The following is a 20,372-nucleotide window of genomic DNA, read 5'->3' as shown; positions in this document are numbered from 1 at the left end:
GTTTTATAAGGGCTGCAAATACATTCTCCCAGTCTGTGGCTTGCTGTGGTAGGCTGAATAATTAATATTCTCCCCACCCCCCCTCCCTAAATGTTCACATCCTAATCCCTGGAACCTGTAAATATGTTACCTTATGTGGTAAAGGGGACTTTGCAGATGTGATTAAGAATTAAAAATCCTGGGGTGCCTGGGTGGCTCAGTCATTAAGAGTCTGCCTTTGGCTCAGGTTGTGGTCCCAGGGTCCTGGGATCGAGCCCCGCATCGGGCTCCCTGCTTAGCAGGAAGCCTGCTTCTCCCTCTCCCACTCCCCCTGCTTGTGTTCCCTCTCTAGCTGTGTCTCTCTCTGTCAAATAAATAAATAAAATCTTAAAAAAAAAAATTAAAAATCCTGAGGTGGGGATATTAGTCTGGATAATCCAAAGAGGTCTAATATGATCACAAGGATCCTTATAACAGGAAGGCAGAAGGGTCAGAGGACAAAGAGAAGTTGGGGTGATACACTTTGAAGACAGACAATGGCCATGAGCCAGGGAATGCTGAGGACCTTGAGAAGCTGGAAAAGGTAAGGAAACAGATTCTCCCCTTAGCATTTTCTGGAAGGAATGCAGTCCTGCCAGCATCTTAATTTTACCACACTAAGACCATTTAGACCTCTAGAACTGTAAGACAGTTTATTGTTTTAAGCCACTAAGTTTGTGGGAATTTGTTACAGCAGCAATAGGAAATGAATATACTTGCCTTTTACCTTTCTCCTACTGACCTGCACATTTTGTTTTAAATCCATCCTACTCCATTATCGTTAGGTAAGTTTCCATATTTTCTTCTAAGTTTTAAAGCTTGTTTTTCACATTTAGATGGCTATAATCCATCTGGAACTTATTTTTGTCTTTGGAGTAAAGCAAGATTCTAACTCTGTCTTTTTCCATGTAAAGAGCCAACTGTCCCAACACTATTTATTTAATAGCTCCTAATATCCCCATTGTAATGCTATTTCGGTCACCTTCCAATTCCATTATTCCTGTGAAATGCTCTCCTCTTCCACTGTTCGTTGTCTCTCCTTGCACCAATACCCACCATCTTAATTATTATTGCTATAAGTGCAATATATACTTGGGAGGACAAGTGATCCTGCCTGTTGTTCTTAAAAATTATCTTGGCTATTTTGGATCCCTGTCTTTTCCAAGTCTAGGATAAGCTTCTCATGTTTTCCCATCCCACCCTAAAAGACACTCTCCTAGAAAGAAAAAAGATTCTGTAAGCATTTTGCCTGAAATTGTATTAATTTGGAGAGGATATTGAGTCTTCTCAATCTATAAAAGGTTACATCTCTTCATCTTTTAGGCCCTTCCAAAAAGTCTTCTAAATAATTTTCCCCATAAAGGACTTACTTGCACTGTGTTAGATTCTTAAGTACTTTGTACTTTAATTGGCATTTACCTTATATCCAAAAACTTTTTAAAACTTCATTATTAACTCTAACAATTTATCTGTACATGCTTTTGACAATTTTGTTTCTTCTTTATGCGTTTTCTTGTTTTTGTTTTTTGTTTGTTTCAATCTTATTCATATGACTGGGGCTCCAGAATACTATTGAAAAGACATGGTGACAGTAGAGACCTTTGTCTTCTGCCTGAATTTAAAGGGAAATGCTTCGAATGTCTCACTAGAAAGTGTGATGTTTACTCTGCAGGGTTTTGCCGGCCTTCATTTTTAAAATGTACAAAAGAGTTAATACTATTAACTCAATATGGATTAGGTGAAAAGTTTAACAGTAACCAAACTCTTCTACACTTTATAAACTCATTACTTCCTTTCATTCTGTGGCTGGACTGACAGTCTTCTACTATTTATAGCTGTGGCCCTTATTCAGCACTCTTGCACAGTCTTGCCAATTCTTATTCTACTTCTTAATATCATTTATGTCATCACAGTTATAATTTCATTTGAAGTTTTTCCACAGCCTCTGTTACAATGTTTCTTTTGCTTTGCCTGCTGATAGCTGCCAGGATTGGATTATTACTTCAAAGGAGGCCAACGTCCATGCCAGGCCACCATGGAGACACTACAGAAGCAGTGAGCAGAATGCTGGTCGCATGGAAACACAATAAAAGCACGTTACCCTACACACTACAAGGCCAATGCCTGAAGCGTTTATGTAGGCTCCCCACGCTCCCCCTGCTCCTAACCAACTGTTCTGGGGGCTGTTCTATGGCATGACCTTATTGCAAGCTAATATACTATGTTATTCCCTCATATCATAGGAGTCCTAATACTGGATACATTGTTTTTCATGTCCAATTAGGAATATACCCAGGATACTTATTTGCAACAGAACTAAAGGCTGACAAAGATTTGAAAATACCTGTTCTAACAGTTTCTTTACAGATGAGTTAACGGAGGTACAAATATATTACGTGATTTTCCCAATGTCACCAAAAGTGAGAAGCAGAACTATCAACTATGCTCCCAAGGTCCTTTCACTGTAAAATGACTGCAAATTATCCATGGACCTCTAGAATGTAACATATGTCTGGACAAACAGAAATTAGCCTGGAACAAACAGTCATTTGTAAAACATACTGATTTTGTATGAAGATGAAGTCTTTAAGACACCTCAATATTGGGCCCCTGGGTGGCTCAGTCGTTAAGCATCTGCCTTCGGATCAGGTCATGATCCCAGGGCCCTGGGATCAAGCCCCACATCGGGCTCCCTGCTTGGCGGGAAGCCTGCTTCTCCCTCTTCCTCTCCCCCTGCTTGTGTTCCTGCTCTCGCTATCTCTTTCTCTGTCAAATAAATAAATAAAATCTTAAAAAAAAAAAAGACACCTCAATATTATGCCATTATGACTCTTTAACAGTAATTCACAGTATGTCTGGAAATGCCAACTACAGGCAACACCTCCGGAATTCTGCAATTGTAACTAATTAAAGCAAAATCAAGGGGTTGACTCATATATATATGTAAAGTCAACTCAACTGGACAGAAACATTTCCCAGAATTAATCCAGAATCACACTGGACTGTGGCTTAAGCAGTAGCATTAACAAATCTGGAGAAAAAGGCCAGGGGAGAGGCAACTGAATCAGAGAAGCAGGATAGGTAGAGTGTGTCTAGCATTTTCTAGGGAAAGACAACAGAATTTGGAGAATGCACACAACTGGGACCCTCAGGAGTCTCTTTTGTGGGGAATGTTAGGTGAGTAAACTAATCTCAAGATATCTAACTTCATTTTACCTAAAGCTTATGCTCAACAAATAACCTTCTGAGGACTAATTCCGTTTCCCCTGTTCTTCTAGAGAGGGAGAAAAACGCTCAGGACAGAAATCTCAAGCATTCCAGCCATGAGAATCCACCTACTACAGATTACTGTATTGACCTGGTTCACATATCAATCTCCTAGGTCTATCAACTCAGGGTGTCAGAGCCAACAGGGGGAAGCATGGTTGACTTCACCAAGAAAATGTTACCTCTGTTAAGGCCTCTTCATGGTCAGTCTGGGTGTCTCTGCTGGGATGCCCACCATAGCTCACATTCCCTCCATTTCAAAACCAAACCTACTGCCTAAATGTATCTTGAACAAAGACTTTTCAAAGATTTAAAACACTGCATGTAAAGGCATTAGGAAGACAAATGTGTTGTCCTTACATAATCTGAATATATTCTTTAAGCAGTTCTTGGAGTGAAAAGGTTATATATATATATAGCTCCCAGGTCCTTCCCAAGCGACACCTTCACTTCACTGCTTGGGTTCCACAGAACCAAAACAATGACATGCAACTGCACAGTAAAACTTAAAAACTTTTTCTGTTTTCATTCTTAATTATTCACTTTTGACTTCAGGAATGTAAAATTGTAATTCTTCAAAGAAAAACAGTAATACTCAATAATTCTGACTGTTTCTAAAATGCCTTCCCTAGAAATTTAGTTGGTTAGCTTGCTGAATTAGATAGGAGTCCTGCAAAATCCTTTCAAGATGGTACTTTCATATTTAGAACTATATATTTTGCTTTTAGTTAATACCAAATAAGTATCTGTCTGCTGGTTTGACCACAAAAATTGCTAAGAGAATTCCTTTCCCAGTAAATGTGGACTGCTGGTCCATGCCTTTTTCAGCTTTATCAATACTTGGGAGAGACTAACCAGACAGCATTCTTTTTTTCTCCACTGGTTTTTGTCCAACAGACAGGAAGTATCAGTAGACACTTAGTCTTTCCCAGTTGGTGTATAAAGGGCCACTGGGAGAGACCACAGACTGTTTCTATTCTTGCTCCTCACCCAAGACTCTATTCTTAGCCTGATACCAAGAATACTCTCTCCAGGAATGTCTTGTGAAATAAGACTACATTGCTTAGGTTGGGATCAAAGTTTCTGAGTATGATCGTCATCTCTGGAGTCAGCTCTGGTTGAAAGGTCTGTCACTCCTACCATTATGCAGGGCTTCAAATCGCCTCTGTGTAAACCTCAGCTTTGACTAAATGCTCTGAAGAGAAGAAAGGATCATAATTAGACATCTTGAAAATATCCCAGATCTTCATTACTTCCTCTGCATAGACCCTATAAACATGGAGCCCAGAACTGATGCTGCAAAGTAGTAATCTGGTTTTGCTCCAATTTAAACTTCTGAGTAAATAGGACAGAAAGGAGAAACTGCTTACTCTATAAATGTGGGTCTCCAAGGTGACCCAGGTATCTTTGCACACACCAGGCAGGAAATCCCTAGTTCCCCCAAACAAAGGTTTGAAATCAGTATCAGTAGCCATATTAAGACCCATGCCTCAAAGTAACATTCTACACCTGAGTAGCAAGTAGTTGTGTGTCTTACCTAGAACAATAAAATGATAGGGCTATTGTTTTTATTAAGCAGCTGCTACAATTACAGCCAGAATTTACAGTTAATTAGTAGCTAATATTCAAGGAGTGCTCACCATGTGCTGGGCATTTAATAATCATCATCTCATTCAATATCCCAGTGGCCTTACAAAGTACTATTATTTTTGATAGATGAGGAAACTGAGTAACTCTATTAAATGTCATCCAAAATGGTTAAAGTATCAAACTGGGATTTAAGCCCAGGTCTCTACATCCTGTGTTTTGAATTCTTGCCTAAAAAAAAAATATGTATCAGTCTACATTTTGGTTGGATTTCATGAGTGAATCCCAATTTTACAGTCCATGAATAAATTATTCATATTTTTATATTTACCCATGTATCACTTCTTCCAATGTCACATCATTCATGGTAATTACACTGGACAAGAAAAAATCTTACAATTATGCATACTTACATAGTCAATGCGCTTGAGAGATTTAACTCTCGATGTTGGGCAGCCACAGGAAGTAAGGTCAGCATAGAGGCCTTCTTCTAACACACACTGGTTATTAGAAGTGTCCTCTTGGTAATACAGGAGCCAGCTTAAAAACAAGCAGTGAGACATTCAGTCAAATTGCATCAGTTGGCAGTGTGGGCTCATCATCATGCTGTGGGAACTGGGTGAGGAGTAGGACTTAAAAGTCATGGTGCTGACCAGCAGCAAACATTCAGCATTGGTTTAAAGAAACAGCTACAACTATCATTTACTGACTGCTTACCCTGTGCTAGACATGGGTTAGATACGTAACCTGTATTATTACACTGTGTCCTCAATCCTATGAAGTAGAAACACATCCTTATTTTTTATAGGCAACAAAACTAAGGATTAGAAAGGTTAGGTGATATGCCCAAGGTCTCCTCAACTGTTAAATGACAGAGCTAAAATCTGAAACAAGACATCTGCTTTAGGCTAACGATATTAGCTTCATGTAGTGCCTTCAAGTACAAAACCCTGGGATCGATTATAGTGATTATTAAGTACTTGAACAGATTAGAAATTCTTTTAGGAAAAACAATCACTTGTATCCTTATTTAATGATGGGCTTGCTGTCAGTCGGGGAGTACAGAAACTAGACTCATAAAATCACACAACAGTATATAAAAATCTGTCACCTGTACATCTGCTAGTGATTCTTTAAAAAAGAAATATGCCCATTAGAATCTTTGATAGTGATTATCTTCAATATATCACTCGTCAGAAGTTTGGTTAGGAAATGCCTTTTTGAAAAGAAGGAGCCCAAGGGAGAAATGAAGGGGCTATTATTACTTCCCATCCAGTGTGTATAAGTTCTAGCCCCGCACTCTCAGACCACCAGAACTGTACTTGTGCTCAACCGGCTTAACTCTGGATCACACAGAGATGCTCTGTAACACTGTAATTTACTGTCATATCTGCTATGTAATTAGGCATTTTATCAAACGTTCTCAACATGGTAGGCATGGAGTTTCAGCCCTTCATATGCATCATTTATTTGGTCCTTATAAAAATCCTTTGAGGTAGGTACTGTTATTATCCCTCCTTTACAGATGAAAAAACTGATTTTGGATAGTAATCCAATTCATTTAAGGTTATGTATCTAGGAAGTAGTGGAACTGGGCTTAAATCCAGGTCTCCCAAATATTCCAGGTACTGAAGCAACTGTCAGAGTTCCTGTATTCTTTTATTAAACTGCAGTTTAATAAACTACACATAAATATATATACATATATAAAAATATATATATACACATATATAAAATGTATATTCCCTACATAAAGTGAACATATGACTAATTTGTCCTAGATTTCAGTGTCAGGGAAAAACACTTTCCTCCGGAAAACCTTCAGTACTTCCATGAAAATATATCTTATAATTTCTTTCATCTTAGTCGAGAAGAAACTCAGAGCCAAATACTAGTAACAAAATTATTTCAAGTGCCCAGTATACACTTCTCTCTCACTAAAGAGTTGCAGATAATCTAACTTACAGCGTCCTATATATTTTATGTGTTTTAATATTATAAAAACCACATCCTTTTTGAAAGTATAAAAATAACAACATGCACAGAGAAGTTCAAACTAGTAAGAGCTACAGAAAAACTAGGAGGGAAAGACTGGTGAAATTAGGGTTAATTAAGAAGGTTGACAGAAGGGGGGCGCCTGGGTGGCTCAGATGGTTAAGCATCTGCCTTCAGCTCAGGTCATGATCCCAGGGTCCTGGGATCGAGCCCCACATCGGGCTCCTGGCTCAGCCGGGAGTCTGCTTCTCCCTCTCCCTCTGCCTCTCCCACTGCTCATGCTCTCTCTCTCTCTGTATCTCTGTGTCTCAAATGAATAAATAAAATCTTTTAAAAAAAAAAAGGTTGACAGAAGGAATGGGGATGGACTGACCCCCTTAAAGATATACTTGGTTTGGTATTAAATGGGGGCCACAAGCTTACATGCCTGTAGGAGGCCAGGCAAGTGTTGTACGTGAGTAGTGTACCAGGTTAAAAAAAAAAGTGGGAATGTAACCTATGGTACATTGGAATCACATATGCCATTTACTTCACACTAGCTAATTACTGTGAAAGGTGAATGCTTCTCGAAGTTTTAAAATCTTCTGATTTTTTTTTTTAAAGATTTTATTTATTTATTTGACAGAGAGAGAGAGAGACAGTGAGAGAGGGAATACAAACAGGGGGCAGTGGGAGAGGGAGAAGCAGGCTACCCGCCGAGCAGAGAACCCGATGTGGGGCTCGATCCCAGGACCCTGGGATCATGACCTGATCGAAGGCAGACACTTAATGACTGAGCCACCCAGGCACCCCAAAACCTTCTGATTTTTTTTTAAAGAGGTGAAAAAACCCTAAACCAAAATATGGATATTTTTTAACATAGAGTGTAGGCCAAACAAACAACACCTGCTGGCTAGCTTCCCCTGAAACTTAGAGCCGTTCACAGAGAGCAGGGTTAGCAAGCTATGGCCTATGGGCCATCTGTCCCCTGCCAGTTTCTGTACAGATCACAAGCTAAGTCTGCTTTTCACGTGCTTAAATGATTTAAAAAAATTAAAAGCGCCTGTGATATGTGCCTATGCTATAGGATTCAAATTCCAGTGCCCATAACTAGAGTTTCACTGAAACACAGGTGCGCCCACTCACTGAGGTACCGGCTGTGGCTGCTTTTGTGCTCACAGTGGCAGAGCTGAGTAGCTGGGACAGAGCCTGCAAGGCTACCTGGCCCTGAAAGAAAAGGTTTGCCAACTGACCCCTGGTTTACAGAAAGTACTCCGCGGAGTAAATGTGGGAAGAGTGGAAGAGAGGGAGGCAGTGTAAGGACAGAATGGGGAATGGGTGGGACAGATAAGACTGACTGATGGTAAATCCTGGAAAAGGAGGTATCTGAACTCCATCGGACGGGTAGGAGAGGATGACTGGGGGATGTAAAGCAGAGTAATAAAAATAGTAAACTGTATTTTGGGACAAATAATTGGGCTATGACCGGTTTGTGGTAAAAGATGGAAGGAAGATAATACTGGAGTGGAGCTAATCAGGAGACTGGAGTTCTTCAAGTAGAAGAACTGATTCAAGAGGAAAAGGAGAACTGATGAATCCAAAATATCTTGAGGAATAAACAGAGAGATTCTGATGAGTTATTAGGTAGATACTTGAAATAGACCTACCACTGAACTGTATACTTTAAAATGGTAAACTGTATTTTATGTATATTTTACAATAAAAAATTGAGGAAATATGTATTAGCCTTGGGAATCACATATAGTTCATTTACATCTGAAAAAGACCCAATGTATGGCTGTAGCTCAAAGAATATAAGATTTAATTTAAATTTATTAAAATTAATTTAATTTAATTTTTTAAAAAATGACTAAAGCAATCATGGGTCTGACATTTGGTATGTGATCATGGGAAACCCTAACTTTGAAATCAGGAGTCATCTGTGAGATGAGATTGATACATACGTTAAAGAAATTTTTTTTTAATTTAGGTGTAATAGGTCTATTATGGACAAAACACTGCTTTTTATATAGCATTCTATTATGCTATCCAATAAACATACAATATAAGCATTCAAAATATTTAGAAAATAATCTAAAATAACAGCGAGAAAATAAAATGGCCACAATGTTGCCAAAGTTAGCTAATCAGCATTTTTTTCTCTGTATTACAAGGTGGCCCATAATACAGGCTAGGCAAAATTACTGTAGACTAATTAGCACTTGACCAATGACTAAAAGACTTTTTTTTTAATTCACTGTGAATCAAAAAAAATAAAACAAGTCAAACCTCTGCAAATTTAAAGGAAATTTAGTTATTAAACATTAGTAGAAAACACTCAACAAGCATACTTACCAACCCCGAAGAACTTTAAAAGAACATGGCATGAATGAAGTCAAATCAGAAATTTCTTCTGTAAAATCTACACATTCACCTTGGAACCCTGGTTTACTGAATGCTTTGAGCTATGAGAACAATAATACAACAATTTAACAGAAAACAACTGTTTGACATTATCACAAAAGTAAATGAAAACCTTTCATTTCTTGTATTTATAAAAAAAATTCAGCAAAATTGGGGCACCCGGGTGGTTTAGTCGGTTAAGCGTCTAACTCTTGATTTCGGCTTAGGTCATGATTTCAGGGTCATGGGATCAAGCCCCACATCAGGCTCCACGCTCAGCTTGAGAATTCTACTTGAGGATTTCTCTCCCTCTCCCTCTGCCACTCCTCCTGCTCATACTCTCTCTAAAATAAATAAATCTTTTAAAAAATTAAAATTCAGCAAAATATGAGTGTTTAATCTATTACCAATGGATCCTTGTTAAGGATGATATTCTCTTTAAACTCCCATTTTTGTTTCCTTACCCATTTCTGGAAATGTCACCATTTATTTACCATTTTCATCCATCTTTTGCACCAGATTCTGGGCACAGAGGCCAGAAAACAATTCTACATATAAGATTAAATCAGAATCCCTCCTCCACTAACATGTGGTCCCTGCCCATTGTATCAAACAATTACCCCTTGGGCTGAGACTACATGTTTAAGATAAAGAAGCAATTCAGTGCTAAATATGAAGGCAGTTTCAGTTAGTACGAGGGGTGGTTGGTAAGCCTTTTCTCTTCCCAGGTCTCCCTGACCCAGTTAATAAAAGGTTGCAGGAGGGAACCTGAGCACACACAGGTAAGTGGGCCTGAGGAAGCTCATGAACAGATGGCAGAGAAGGTAACGACGAGAGTAGCAGATTTATGGTGAAGAAAGAAAGACATCCATGTCGTGCATGTCAGCCAACGGGCTCCCTTTTACTGTTAAGAATATCCTAAATATAAAGCTTACAGTTATATACAACCACATTTCTACTTTAGTCCTTTTTGTTGAAAAATCCATGAAATCTCAACTGTGATTCCCTTCAGACCCGATACACAATAATCTGCAACTCTAGTGGCCTTGGATCTATGTAATAGGGAAGAAAGAATTAATGAGCCCTATAAATATTTCAAAACACACTGGAGCCTTGAAATAACATGGCCCCCGGTTCACCGTGCACTGACAGGCCCGCATTGTAGCTAAGAAGGCATCATACTGAGTGCTGGGCAGCACTGTCCTGTCTCTCGCTCGCGCTGTATCAAGAACAAAGCTGCTTTGAACTGCTGATGTTTGCCTCCTTCATCTTCCCAAGAGTCCTCTTAGAGGCTGATAGCCTCCGAGTTCTGAGGAACTGCTTGTGGACTATCTCCTTCTGCTCTGACATCAAAGACCGGCGAAAATCAGGGAAGTGGGAGAACCAACTCCCCTGGACCAACCATGGCTTGGCACAGCCTGACCTGCTATTGTGAAACCAGCCTGCATTTGAAGCATTCCAACACCAAGGGACTCCTTGCCTTAAGGAGGTATGACCCAGCAAGTTTCTACCATGATCCTTCTGGTGGATACAGAGGGTAGCAACAAAAAGGAAGTCCAAAATGAGGCAGACTTCTAAAACAATTCCTTGTAGAAGAACAATTCTATGTGTCCAGGGAAACTGCCCCTCATTTCCTTGATAAGAACATATATTTTGGTTAGTCATTTTCCAAACTACGTGTTTTAACTTAAAGGCTTTTAAACAGGAGATCGAGAAGTAAATCACAATTTTACTTCCAAAAAACGTAATTTCTTCTACCTGCAAATATCTTAATTCACAATTAAGAGTTGGAAAAGCCTCATGAGAACAGAGGTCACAGCTGTCTTGTTCACTCTGCATCTACCCAGTTTGTTTTTATGTTGCTGAGCTTAAGGTTTATACTTCACTATTTCACCATGAAGCCATGAAATCCAGACAACTGACAATGCAAGTTAAGCATTTTCAGATGGTATATATAGTAACCAACTCTAGTGTTTAGTCTGCCTTCAGACCCAGGAGCATTAATTAAAATACACACAGACACACAAACACACACACATTTGCCATAAAATACTTCTTGGATTTGATGGGTTAATTCTTTGCCCAAACTGAAAAATCAGGCTTAATGCTGACCTGAGCTTTTTAAATTTTTACTCCCCAAATGAGACAGAGTGCCATAGGGTTCACCCAAAATTTGATCAATCCCAGAAAAGTAATGCCTCATTTTGATTACCCTACAAATGTCTGAGAATTCTCATAATAATGTTCTGAGAGTGGTCCATATAGAAACCAATTCTGTGTTTATTAATTATAATAATTAAATTATGGTTTCTACTCTTAGTGAAATTAAATAACAGTGCCTTGGTAAAATTAAGACCTGGGAAAAGGTAGGTGGATAAGGCACATTCTGGTTTCCTTTTAAATCTCCACCAGCCTCGCAAATGGAATTGTACGGATACACACACACACACACACACACACACTACCACTGTTTTGCAGTGCCAACTACCTTTTCACATATATTATCTTACTTCTTTGAACTACTGTTTTAGACAGAAACTATCACCATTTTATGATGAACTTTTTACAGAAATGCTTTTTATTATGTACTTTTCATTTATGATATATATGAATAAATATAATAGGTCTTTTATTGGACAAACGGAGAACTCAAAATTTTAATTACTGACCAAACACATAAGTTGTACTCAATTTATTTCACAATATCAGAATAATTTTCTCAATGTAACTTTATTCCAACACTAATTTCTATGAGAAACTTTCTATCGTACCTAAACAAGACTTCCTGCAGCCCTTGGACCTCCCTCATTGTTAAATAAGGAAAAGTCTTGTTTCTATCAGTTTCTATTCTTCTATTACATCACAGTGTCTCAGGATTGTAGTGTTATGTACTCCTAACATCAAATACTTACTACACAGTAATTTTACTTCCCTGGTTACTCATAGAAGGCTTTCTTTACTCAGGAAAGTAGCTCTTCCTATTTCTGGTCTTTGGATTCTATAAAAATGATCTGGTTGCAGCACCACGAAGAGGTGTTTTCCTCTAGTACTCTTCAATCTTATTGACATTTGCCTAAAACTGTCACTTTCCTGTCCCCCATACATGGTAACTGTTAAATATCCTGTGACCACTTTTTCAATGTAGCCAAATTATCCAATATAAGAAAATATCCAGTTGATTTTTTCTCAGCTAGAATCATGTATAAAACGAAAGAGAGGCTCAATATTCCAGGAAATCAAAACTTCTAATAATATTTGCAAACAGATTTGAAAAATATTCTAGGAAGAAAAAAAATGGTCCTTAGTTGTACCAAAGGGCGTAACTGGTTAGAATTTCTAGAGCACCGTGCCTGACTACAACCTCCCTGAAAACTAAACTCACTTTTATAAAATTTAATCTAGTGAGTGATCTGATCTGCTAAGATAAAGAGATGATACCATTATGAACATAATCCATATTCTGTTAATTTTTTGTTTTCTTTGGGGAAAATAATAAAAACAAAATTAAATGCTAGCTGCTGTATATGAAACTATATAATGATGCTGTATATTTTGAGTTGGCAGTTAGACTCGGTGACTGGTCTTCAGCCATAGAAAAAAAAGAATCTTCTCAAAGGAGGTGTTCTGTGTCTCAAATAAGACGTATCTCATTATAATATGGTTACACAGCAGAAATGATGTATTTATCAGAGTAACGCTCATGATGTATATTTATCTCCATACACATACATATTCTGGCTTTTCCCTTCTTAGGTTGCTTGAGGTTCCCTTTAAAATCACCAGCACTAAAAAATAAAAAAAAACAAAAAACAAAAAACAACAACAAAGCCGTCCTTTGACTTGAACTCTGAGAAGTCATTTCCTCCTTAGTCCTCAGGGAAGATTAACTATCCCAACTGACTATGACAGCTATTTGTGAAGAAGAAAATACTTTCTAATCACTGAATGGAACCAGAGCTAGTCAAGATCCTCTTTCCCCACCTTAGTAAAAATAAGCAAAACATTCCGAAAATTTGGTTCAATGAAAATAGTAAGAGCTTTGATACTAGGTAAACGAAGGAGGCTTTGTCTGCATATTAATTATCTGGCTATCATACACCTGTCAGAAACACTTATTTCACAAGGCAATGGCTGAGCCAGATCCAGAAATATGAAGTGGGCCTGATTTCACTGTGTGTTTTCTGCTGCTTCCTCTCTCTTCAAGTTGGACTGGAAATACTATAAAGAAAATCCTCCAAGCAATCCGCCCCAAACAAGGAAGTCCATAAAAACAGAACAGGAATGTAGGAGGGAGAAAACCGAACTTAAAAGAATGTGACTTTTATCTGCACTTAAAACTCAGGAAATGTGCAGTTTGGAATTATCCCTGCTTAACCCTTTAATTGTTCATGTTATGCTGATTCACGTACAAGTGCTTTAAAAGTTCACTGTTGGAGTTTTCAAAGATTTGAAATAAAGATCTCGCAGGAAGTGTCTCCAAATATAACAATTTAATTATATTCAAAAAGGAAATGTTGCCAATAGGCCTGAGCTAATCAGAAAATAAGAAAACCTGAAAACACTATGAACAGAAACATGGTTACAACTAAGCTGACTTGAAATATAGAAACACTGACATGAACATGAAAAATAAACACATGCAGAGAAAAAGATTCAGCATTATCTAAAGCCAGCAAATGTCAAATATTTAAAATTAATCACTCAATTGGGTTTTGACAGAAATTTTTCCAAATTTGTTATTTAAAATGAGACAGAAGCAGCAATGTCTCTCATATCCTCTTCCTCCTATGGTTGTACTGATTATATTATATATCTTTCTCTGATGCAAAATCCTGAAAACAGTTTAGTTGAGTGGAGTCATATGCTAAAAAAAAGGCCTATTTTGCTACTTCTAGCTGTGTGAAATGACACTTAAATTCTAAATCTTTGTTTTGTCATCAATAACTGGGATTAATTTTGACGTCACAGAGTTTTTAGAAGCATAAAATAAGCATAATTTGTAGCCCTCAATGGATAATAAACATTAGGCTCCAGAGTATTGCCCAATCCTTCAAATCATTAACACACTAGAAATAAACAAGCAGGGCTGCAATTTTACTAGTGCTTTCAAGAAATATTTGATTTAGGTATTAGAAATACATTTACATAATAAGCATGCCCAGACAGCCATTTCTCTATGTTAAGTCTGCTCCTCCAAAGACAGTAGAATGTGCTGTGCTGAAAGAGAATGCGACATTGAAGAACGGACGGGCAATAGGAAAGGAGTGGCAGAGGTTCAAAATGACCCCAAAGTGGTCAGAGCTAAAGCTCTTTGGGGAGAAAACAAAATGAAATGTGACGAGTCCAGGCCAATACAACCCGTAATGGAGGTGGGCACTCTTCTACCCATAGGTACCAGGTACCATATAAACTGCCCTGCTTCGTAGATATAAGAAATTTATCTGATGGAAAGAGAAAGAATTGAGACAAAGGGCATAAATGCTTTTGGTAAATAGTAAGTTAAGAAAGTTTTGAAACATACCAAATGTGGAGGCTCATTTATTCCAAGTGGTTCCTGAAACATATATTAAAACATTTTAAAAAACTGTAATCATATAATCTTAGTTGTCTTTTTCAAAGTTTTGAAAATACCATTTGAAAAATGGAAAAAAAAAGGTCTAATTTACTAGATTTCTTGAATTGGTTATGACCCTCAAATAACTTACGGGATTATTTTATAATAATTTTAGTATTTAATACTTACTAATTCATTTTGAGTAATGTAGCTGGGAAAAAAAAAAAATATGTGCCTCAAAGTCCATCAGAAAGACAGAGTCTGAGCTTCCTGCCCTTACCTTTCCCACACTATATCATGGGCACCCTTCTTGGGGTGTTTGTTATTATCCACACTGGCCATACTCTCTCATAACTGCTTGACTTTGCACAGGAGGAGATTATTACCTCTTTGAGGATTGCCTTTTCTGCCCCGCTTCATTATCTGGCAAAAGTGCTTTTATCCCTTAAGATATCACTTAATGCAAGAGTGTCATGTGCCCAACTCCCAGGCTCTGAGTGCTCCTTCACTGGTTCCCCCAGCACTGCCTACACACTCCACCTCCTCACTAATCTTACCACAATCAATCACCTACACATCAATGTCCTCTAAGAGACCGAGGCCCGTCAGGGCAATCTTATTCATCTTGTATCTCCAGTGATCAGTGGTGCCTGACATATGAAGCATGAAATAAATTCTGTTAAATGAATGAAGTGATCAAATCATAGTCATCTCATTAATGCGCTCATACCACCTACTACTAGCTCCCTATACAGTCTAAGAAAATACACATGCTATTTCATTTTCTCTATATATTCACATAACATAATCCAGCAGTTTCACTTTGAAAAAGCCTGTTTCACATAGTCAAGTGTATGCCATTATATGCTCTGGAATTGGTTATGGTCATCATTCTTAACTCACCAGCTGGATAGGTCGTATTGACATGATTATATTATTTGATCCTCCCCAGTCAAAAAAGCATTTGTATTTCCCTTTCTCTAGAATGTACTGTTCTCCACAAAAGAACTTCTGCTGGTAGGCAACCCATCTAGTAGGGGCGGGCGGGAAAGGGAAAAAGAACAGAGGTGATACAGAATCGAGCAACCAACAATTTTAAAACCAAAGAACCTCTCAAGGTTCCCAGAATGGGAGGCAACTTACACTCCACTTTTAACGTGAATGGATCTTGTTTCACTGCCAAAGCCGACTTCTTCCAAGTCAGAAATATCCTGATTTGTAATGTCAATAAACTTCCCACTTTCTAGGTCAGATTCAAACAGTGTGATAGAAGATTCTATAAAATTCTAAAAAGAGGAAGAGGAAAGGTAAGGAAAACATATGGATTTTGTTTTATAGACTGCAATATCTTAGCACAATTTTCACATACTTGGGATAATTTCACACAAATAACTCCAGGGAAAATTTTAAATGGAACTGGAAACAATCTTAATAGTGACTACTCTTCAATAGTTTAAAGAAAAAAAAAAGTCTGAATTTACTTTAATCAAGGAAACATTTTTATATATAAGTGCAAATTAATCAAGAGTTGGTAAATTTCTGGGATTTACAGGCTATTTATGTTACACTAATTATAAAGGAAACTAAAAGTTTCACTTGTGCCTAAAGAGTAAACGCCACAACATGAAATACAGTTAACATACAATGTGTGATTGGCATTTTGTGGAAGAGGATTTTATAAGCTTAAATGTAAAAGAAAAAATGAAACTTCCTTGACAAAAGATTAAAAAAATAAAATGAGGGGAAAATTTTAACATTTTTATAGTTAGATAATATACTTGAAACAAAAATACCAGAAAAAATTTAAGACTCAAGTTGATAAGTCAGCAAAAGACACAATTCACAAAAAAGATAAGCATTACAAACAAGTAAGCAAATGTCTGATTTCACCAGTAAAAATAAAGAAATTCAAATTAAAACCATTAGATACAATTTCACTTTTTAAAACAAGAAGAATCTAAAAATCCAGTTTTGTCTGAGAACATTGCTGGGTTGAAATATAAACTGGATAGCTATTTTAGAAAATAATTTAGAAATACATTTTAAAAGACTGATATTAACTCTGATACTGTTGAAATTCTTTTTTTAAGAACTAGAAAAAATTTCCTAAAACTAAATGATGGGCAATTTATATGCAAAGATGCATTTTTTTATAATACTGAAAAGCTGTAAACAGTGTAAATGCCCAAACGATGTATAAACATAAACCTTTATGCATCTTACCTACCCCTTGATGGAATATAATTAAGAAGAAGCTAACAGTACATTCGATACTACTGACCAGGAGCTTCATGTGCCTATTTCCAAAAGAACTACCACATGAGATTATATTACTATCAGTCTTATTTTCCAGCTAAGGAAAGGGAGTAATTTGTCTGAGGTTAACACAGCTACTGAGGGGCAGAGATTGAATTTGAGTCCAAATTTATCTACTTATCTACCCTAAGCTCTTAATCACTGTCAGATAAGATGAAAGAACAGGGCAAAAACTCAAACTTATAAACCTGGTAAGGTCATAGGCATGCAAAAAAACCACCAAAAACCAAAAACCAAAAAACCCAACATGTCATAAAAGAAGACTACTAGGAAAAAAACCCAAGAGTGGTTATCTTTGGATCCAGGGAAGTTGGACAATTTTAACCTACATTTTTTCAACTCTTTAAAATAGACTTTTTAACTGTAGAACACAGAATACATTATTTTTTAAAAAAAGCAGCATGGGCGCCTGGGTAGCTCAGTTGGTTAAGCATCTGACTTCAGCTCAGGTTGTGATCTCAGAGTCCAGGGATGGAGCCCCCTTTTTGGGCTTCCTGCTAAGTGGGAAGCCTGTTTCTCCCTCTCCCTCTGCCCTCCCTGACTTGTGCTGTATCTCTCTCTCAAATAAAATCTTAAAAAAAAAAAAAAAATCAAAAAAAAAAAAAATCTCTTCCTCTGTCCCTACTACTTTGTTGTTTGTAAGTAAGTTTTAGACTTATGGAAAATGTTATCAACTTCTGTAAGTCTCAACAATATCAATTTTCTCTCCCCTTTAAAAATATCATAAATTTGGGGCACCTGGGTGGCTCAGTTGGTTAAGCGTCTGCCCACATCAGGCTCCCCGCTCAGTGGAGAGCCTGCTTCTCCCCCTCCCTCTGCCACTCTCCCTGCTTGTGCTCTCTCTCTCAAATTAATAAAATCTTAAATATATATATGTATATATATATAAAATAAATTTAATCTAAGAAAAGGAGATTTCTAGGATAAACATTCATTTTATATGAACAAGCAAAACAGTGTCAAAAACAAAAACCAAAGCTTCCATAAGAAGAGGGAAAATACACTTAAAATAATTTTCTCATTTACTACTTACTTGTCAGCTTCGAAGGATTTAAAAAGTGTTCATATAACTGGATCAAATTTCATTTGAGACTTTAGGATAAAAGATGAAAAAGGATTTTTACCTGAGATCTTTATTATAATTCATAACCCATAATTATATTTTTAATTTCTCCTTGACAGCAAACCTTTGGAACCTGAGGATATGTGTTACCTTCATTACCTTTCACATGGTTCTTAAAGAAAAAAATGAGGGCTGGGTGAATTTTTTACCTCACTGTCACCATCCATCCTTCTACTAACATAACACTTTATTCTCAAAACACTTCTAGTTTTTATCATTATTGAGCTCCCTTAAAGCCTGATTTTACATATATACACATAATATATATGCATACACATGCACACATATACATATGTATGCACACACATATCTATATCTATTTTGACACAGACCTATTTTGCAGATATAAATATATGTATATATAAATATATAAATCATTTCAATCAAGGCTTTAATAGCCCATAAGTGATTTGCCTTAAAGTCCCCAGGGCAAGCCTTCCTAATGAAATACGTTTACAGCCTGGGTGCCACACCAGCAAACCTGGTTGTCCTGACAACATAAACTTCCATCACCTGAAGAACCTGAACATGCCTGTTTCTTGTCACATGAAAGTACATAACTAGCTCAAGGTGGTTGCGAGGATACAATATGATGATGAGCTGAAGGGGGCCCTGTCTGGGTCCTGGGCAGGAACCGCTGTCAACAGCCACTATCCAATCAGGCCCAACTGCAATGGGAGAGTCTTCAGCAGTTCTCACAAAATTATATGGACCTCTCCCCTCCCCTACTCTGGTGACTCTGAAATGCTCCATTTGTTTTTACTTCTTCGGCCCCTACAACTGTTCTCTACTCCCCGTGAGGGCGGCAGGAATAGGGGAGCGAGGACAAGCTGAAATGCCAAGGGTCATTACGATGTGTTGGAGTAAAATGGGACAAAGACAGAGAGAGATAAATACGGACATGTGCAGGTGTGCTGTGTCTGTGCCCTTTCATTAAGAAATAACTTGTGTTATGATGTGATGTACTTTACTTGAGCAATGATTTGCACAAGTCCTACCGTGTGGGTTGTGGGAGAGTGAGCTGGGAAGCAGGCTGGGGGCTGCTTGGCAACAGTGCAGGCTAGAGGTGAGCAGAGAAGGCGGGATCCGCTATCACAGGACCCAGTGCCAAGTACAAGAGCTGGCAGCAGACAATTTCACAAACACATTTACTCACGTGACTTGAGTTTGTATCCTTTCTACTTGCCTGCTATTCCCAGAGACCTGGCCGAGGGTGAGGGGAGCCTCTTAAGTGGCATCATTCTCTTCTTTACATCTGCTTTTGTTTATTCATGGCTTTCCTTGCCTTATAGCTTTTGCCCTCTATCTTTTTCTAAGTACCTTTCTAAGCCATTCTCCTGGTTTTCACTCCCTCTGCATTTTTCACTCAAACCTACCAAATACACAGTGTCTGATCTAGTTGACTAGTTACCATCAATATGGTGTCCCTGCTGGGCAGGGCTCTAACTCTAAGCCAAATCTAGTCACCCGGGCTAAATCTCTAGGGATCACATGTATGAAATGTGATATAAAACATGTAAAAAACTACAAAACCCAAAACCAAAACTTCTAAGTGCCTTGTTCAGGAGATGACTGCAACAGGCACTTAGAGTCATGTCCACGGTAAGCACAATGAGGTTTCCAGGTTACTAGCATCCCTGCTTTATCAGGCACAATTAAGTAATTTTGAAAGTCACACAGATTTAAGTGGAGCTCTGTTGCTTAAGAATGAATAATGATGGAACGATCTCAAATCTGTACTCTGCTTTCTATTTTTAAAGCACTTATATCCAAGGGAAAATCTAGATAGCTTAGAATAGTCTCTGGTACAGAACTCCCCAATGTCAGAAAAAACCAATGAGCAGATGCTTCAGGACCAAAGATACGTCTTTTTAAGGATTAGTAATTTGGGTGTTTTTAAATTCCATAAAACCCTGCAGCAGATCTGATCTGCCCTGGAGCTCTTGTGCTATAACCCTCTGGTGGACAAAGTAATATGAGACACCAATGGAGATCTGGTATACCCATTAATTTAGAAGAAATAATGATCTCCCATCGCATACCACGTGGTTCCAAAGATCTGAAAAGAGGTCCCAAGACTGAAAATCTTAATAAAAGCAGATCCAAAAGTTAAGCTAGTATAAAACAGAG

At 37.8% G+C, this 20,372-nt stretch overlaps 1 protein-coding gene across 1 annotated transcript in view; it reads right to left on the bottom strand.

Annotated features, from left to right (window-relative positions):
- The window catches only part of CRYBG3 (crystallin beta-gamma domain containing 3), a 106,158-nt gene that overhangs the window by 17,559 nt on the left and 68,227 nt on the right, over positions 1-20,372 (bottom strand). The window contains exons 13-17 of the mRNA XM_035015186.1: positions 15,947-16,089; positions 15,707-15,833; positions 14,771-14,803; positions 9,202-9,311; positions 5,286-5,412 (exon numbers count right to left, since the gene is read on the bottom strand). Coding sequence (XP_034871077.1) covers positions 5,286-5,412; positions 9,202-9,311; positions 14,771-14,803; positions 15,707-15,833; positions 15,947-16,089 — 540 coding nt within the window. The remainder of the gene's footprint in view (positions 1-5,285; positions 5,413-9,201; positions 9,312-14,770; positions 14,804-15,706; positions 15,834-15,946; positions 16,090-20,372) is intronic.

The sequence above is a fragment of the Mirounga leonina genome, unplaced genomic scaffold (assembly GCF_011800145.1).
Source record: "Mirounga leonina isolate KUSES-001 unplaced genomic scaffold, KU_Mleo_1.0 Mir_169, whole genome shotgun sequence".
Classification (NCBI taxonomy): domain Eukaryota; kingdom Metazoa; phylum Chordata; class Mammalia; order Carnivora; family Phocidae; genus Mirounga; species Mirounga leonina.
Note: the sequence above shows the minus strand (reverse complement) of the source record. Positions and strands in the feature narration are given on the sequence as shown.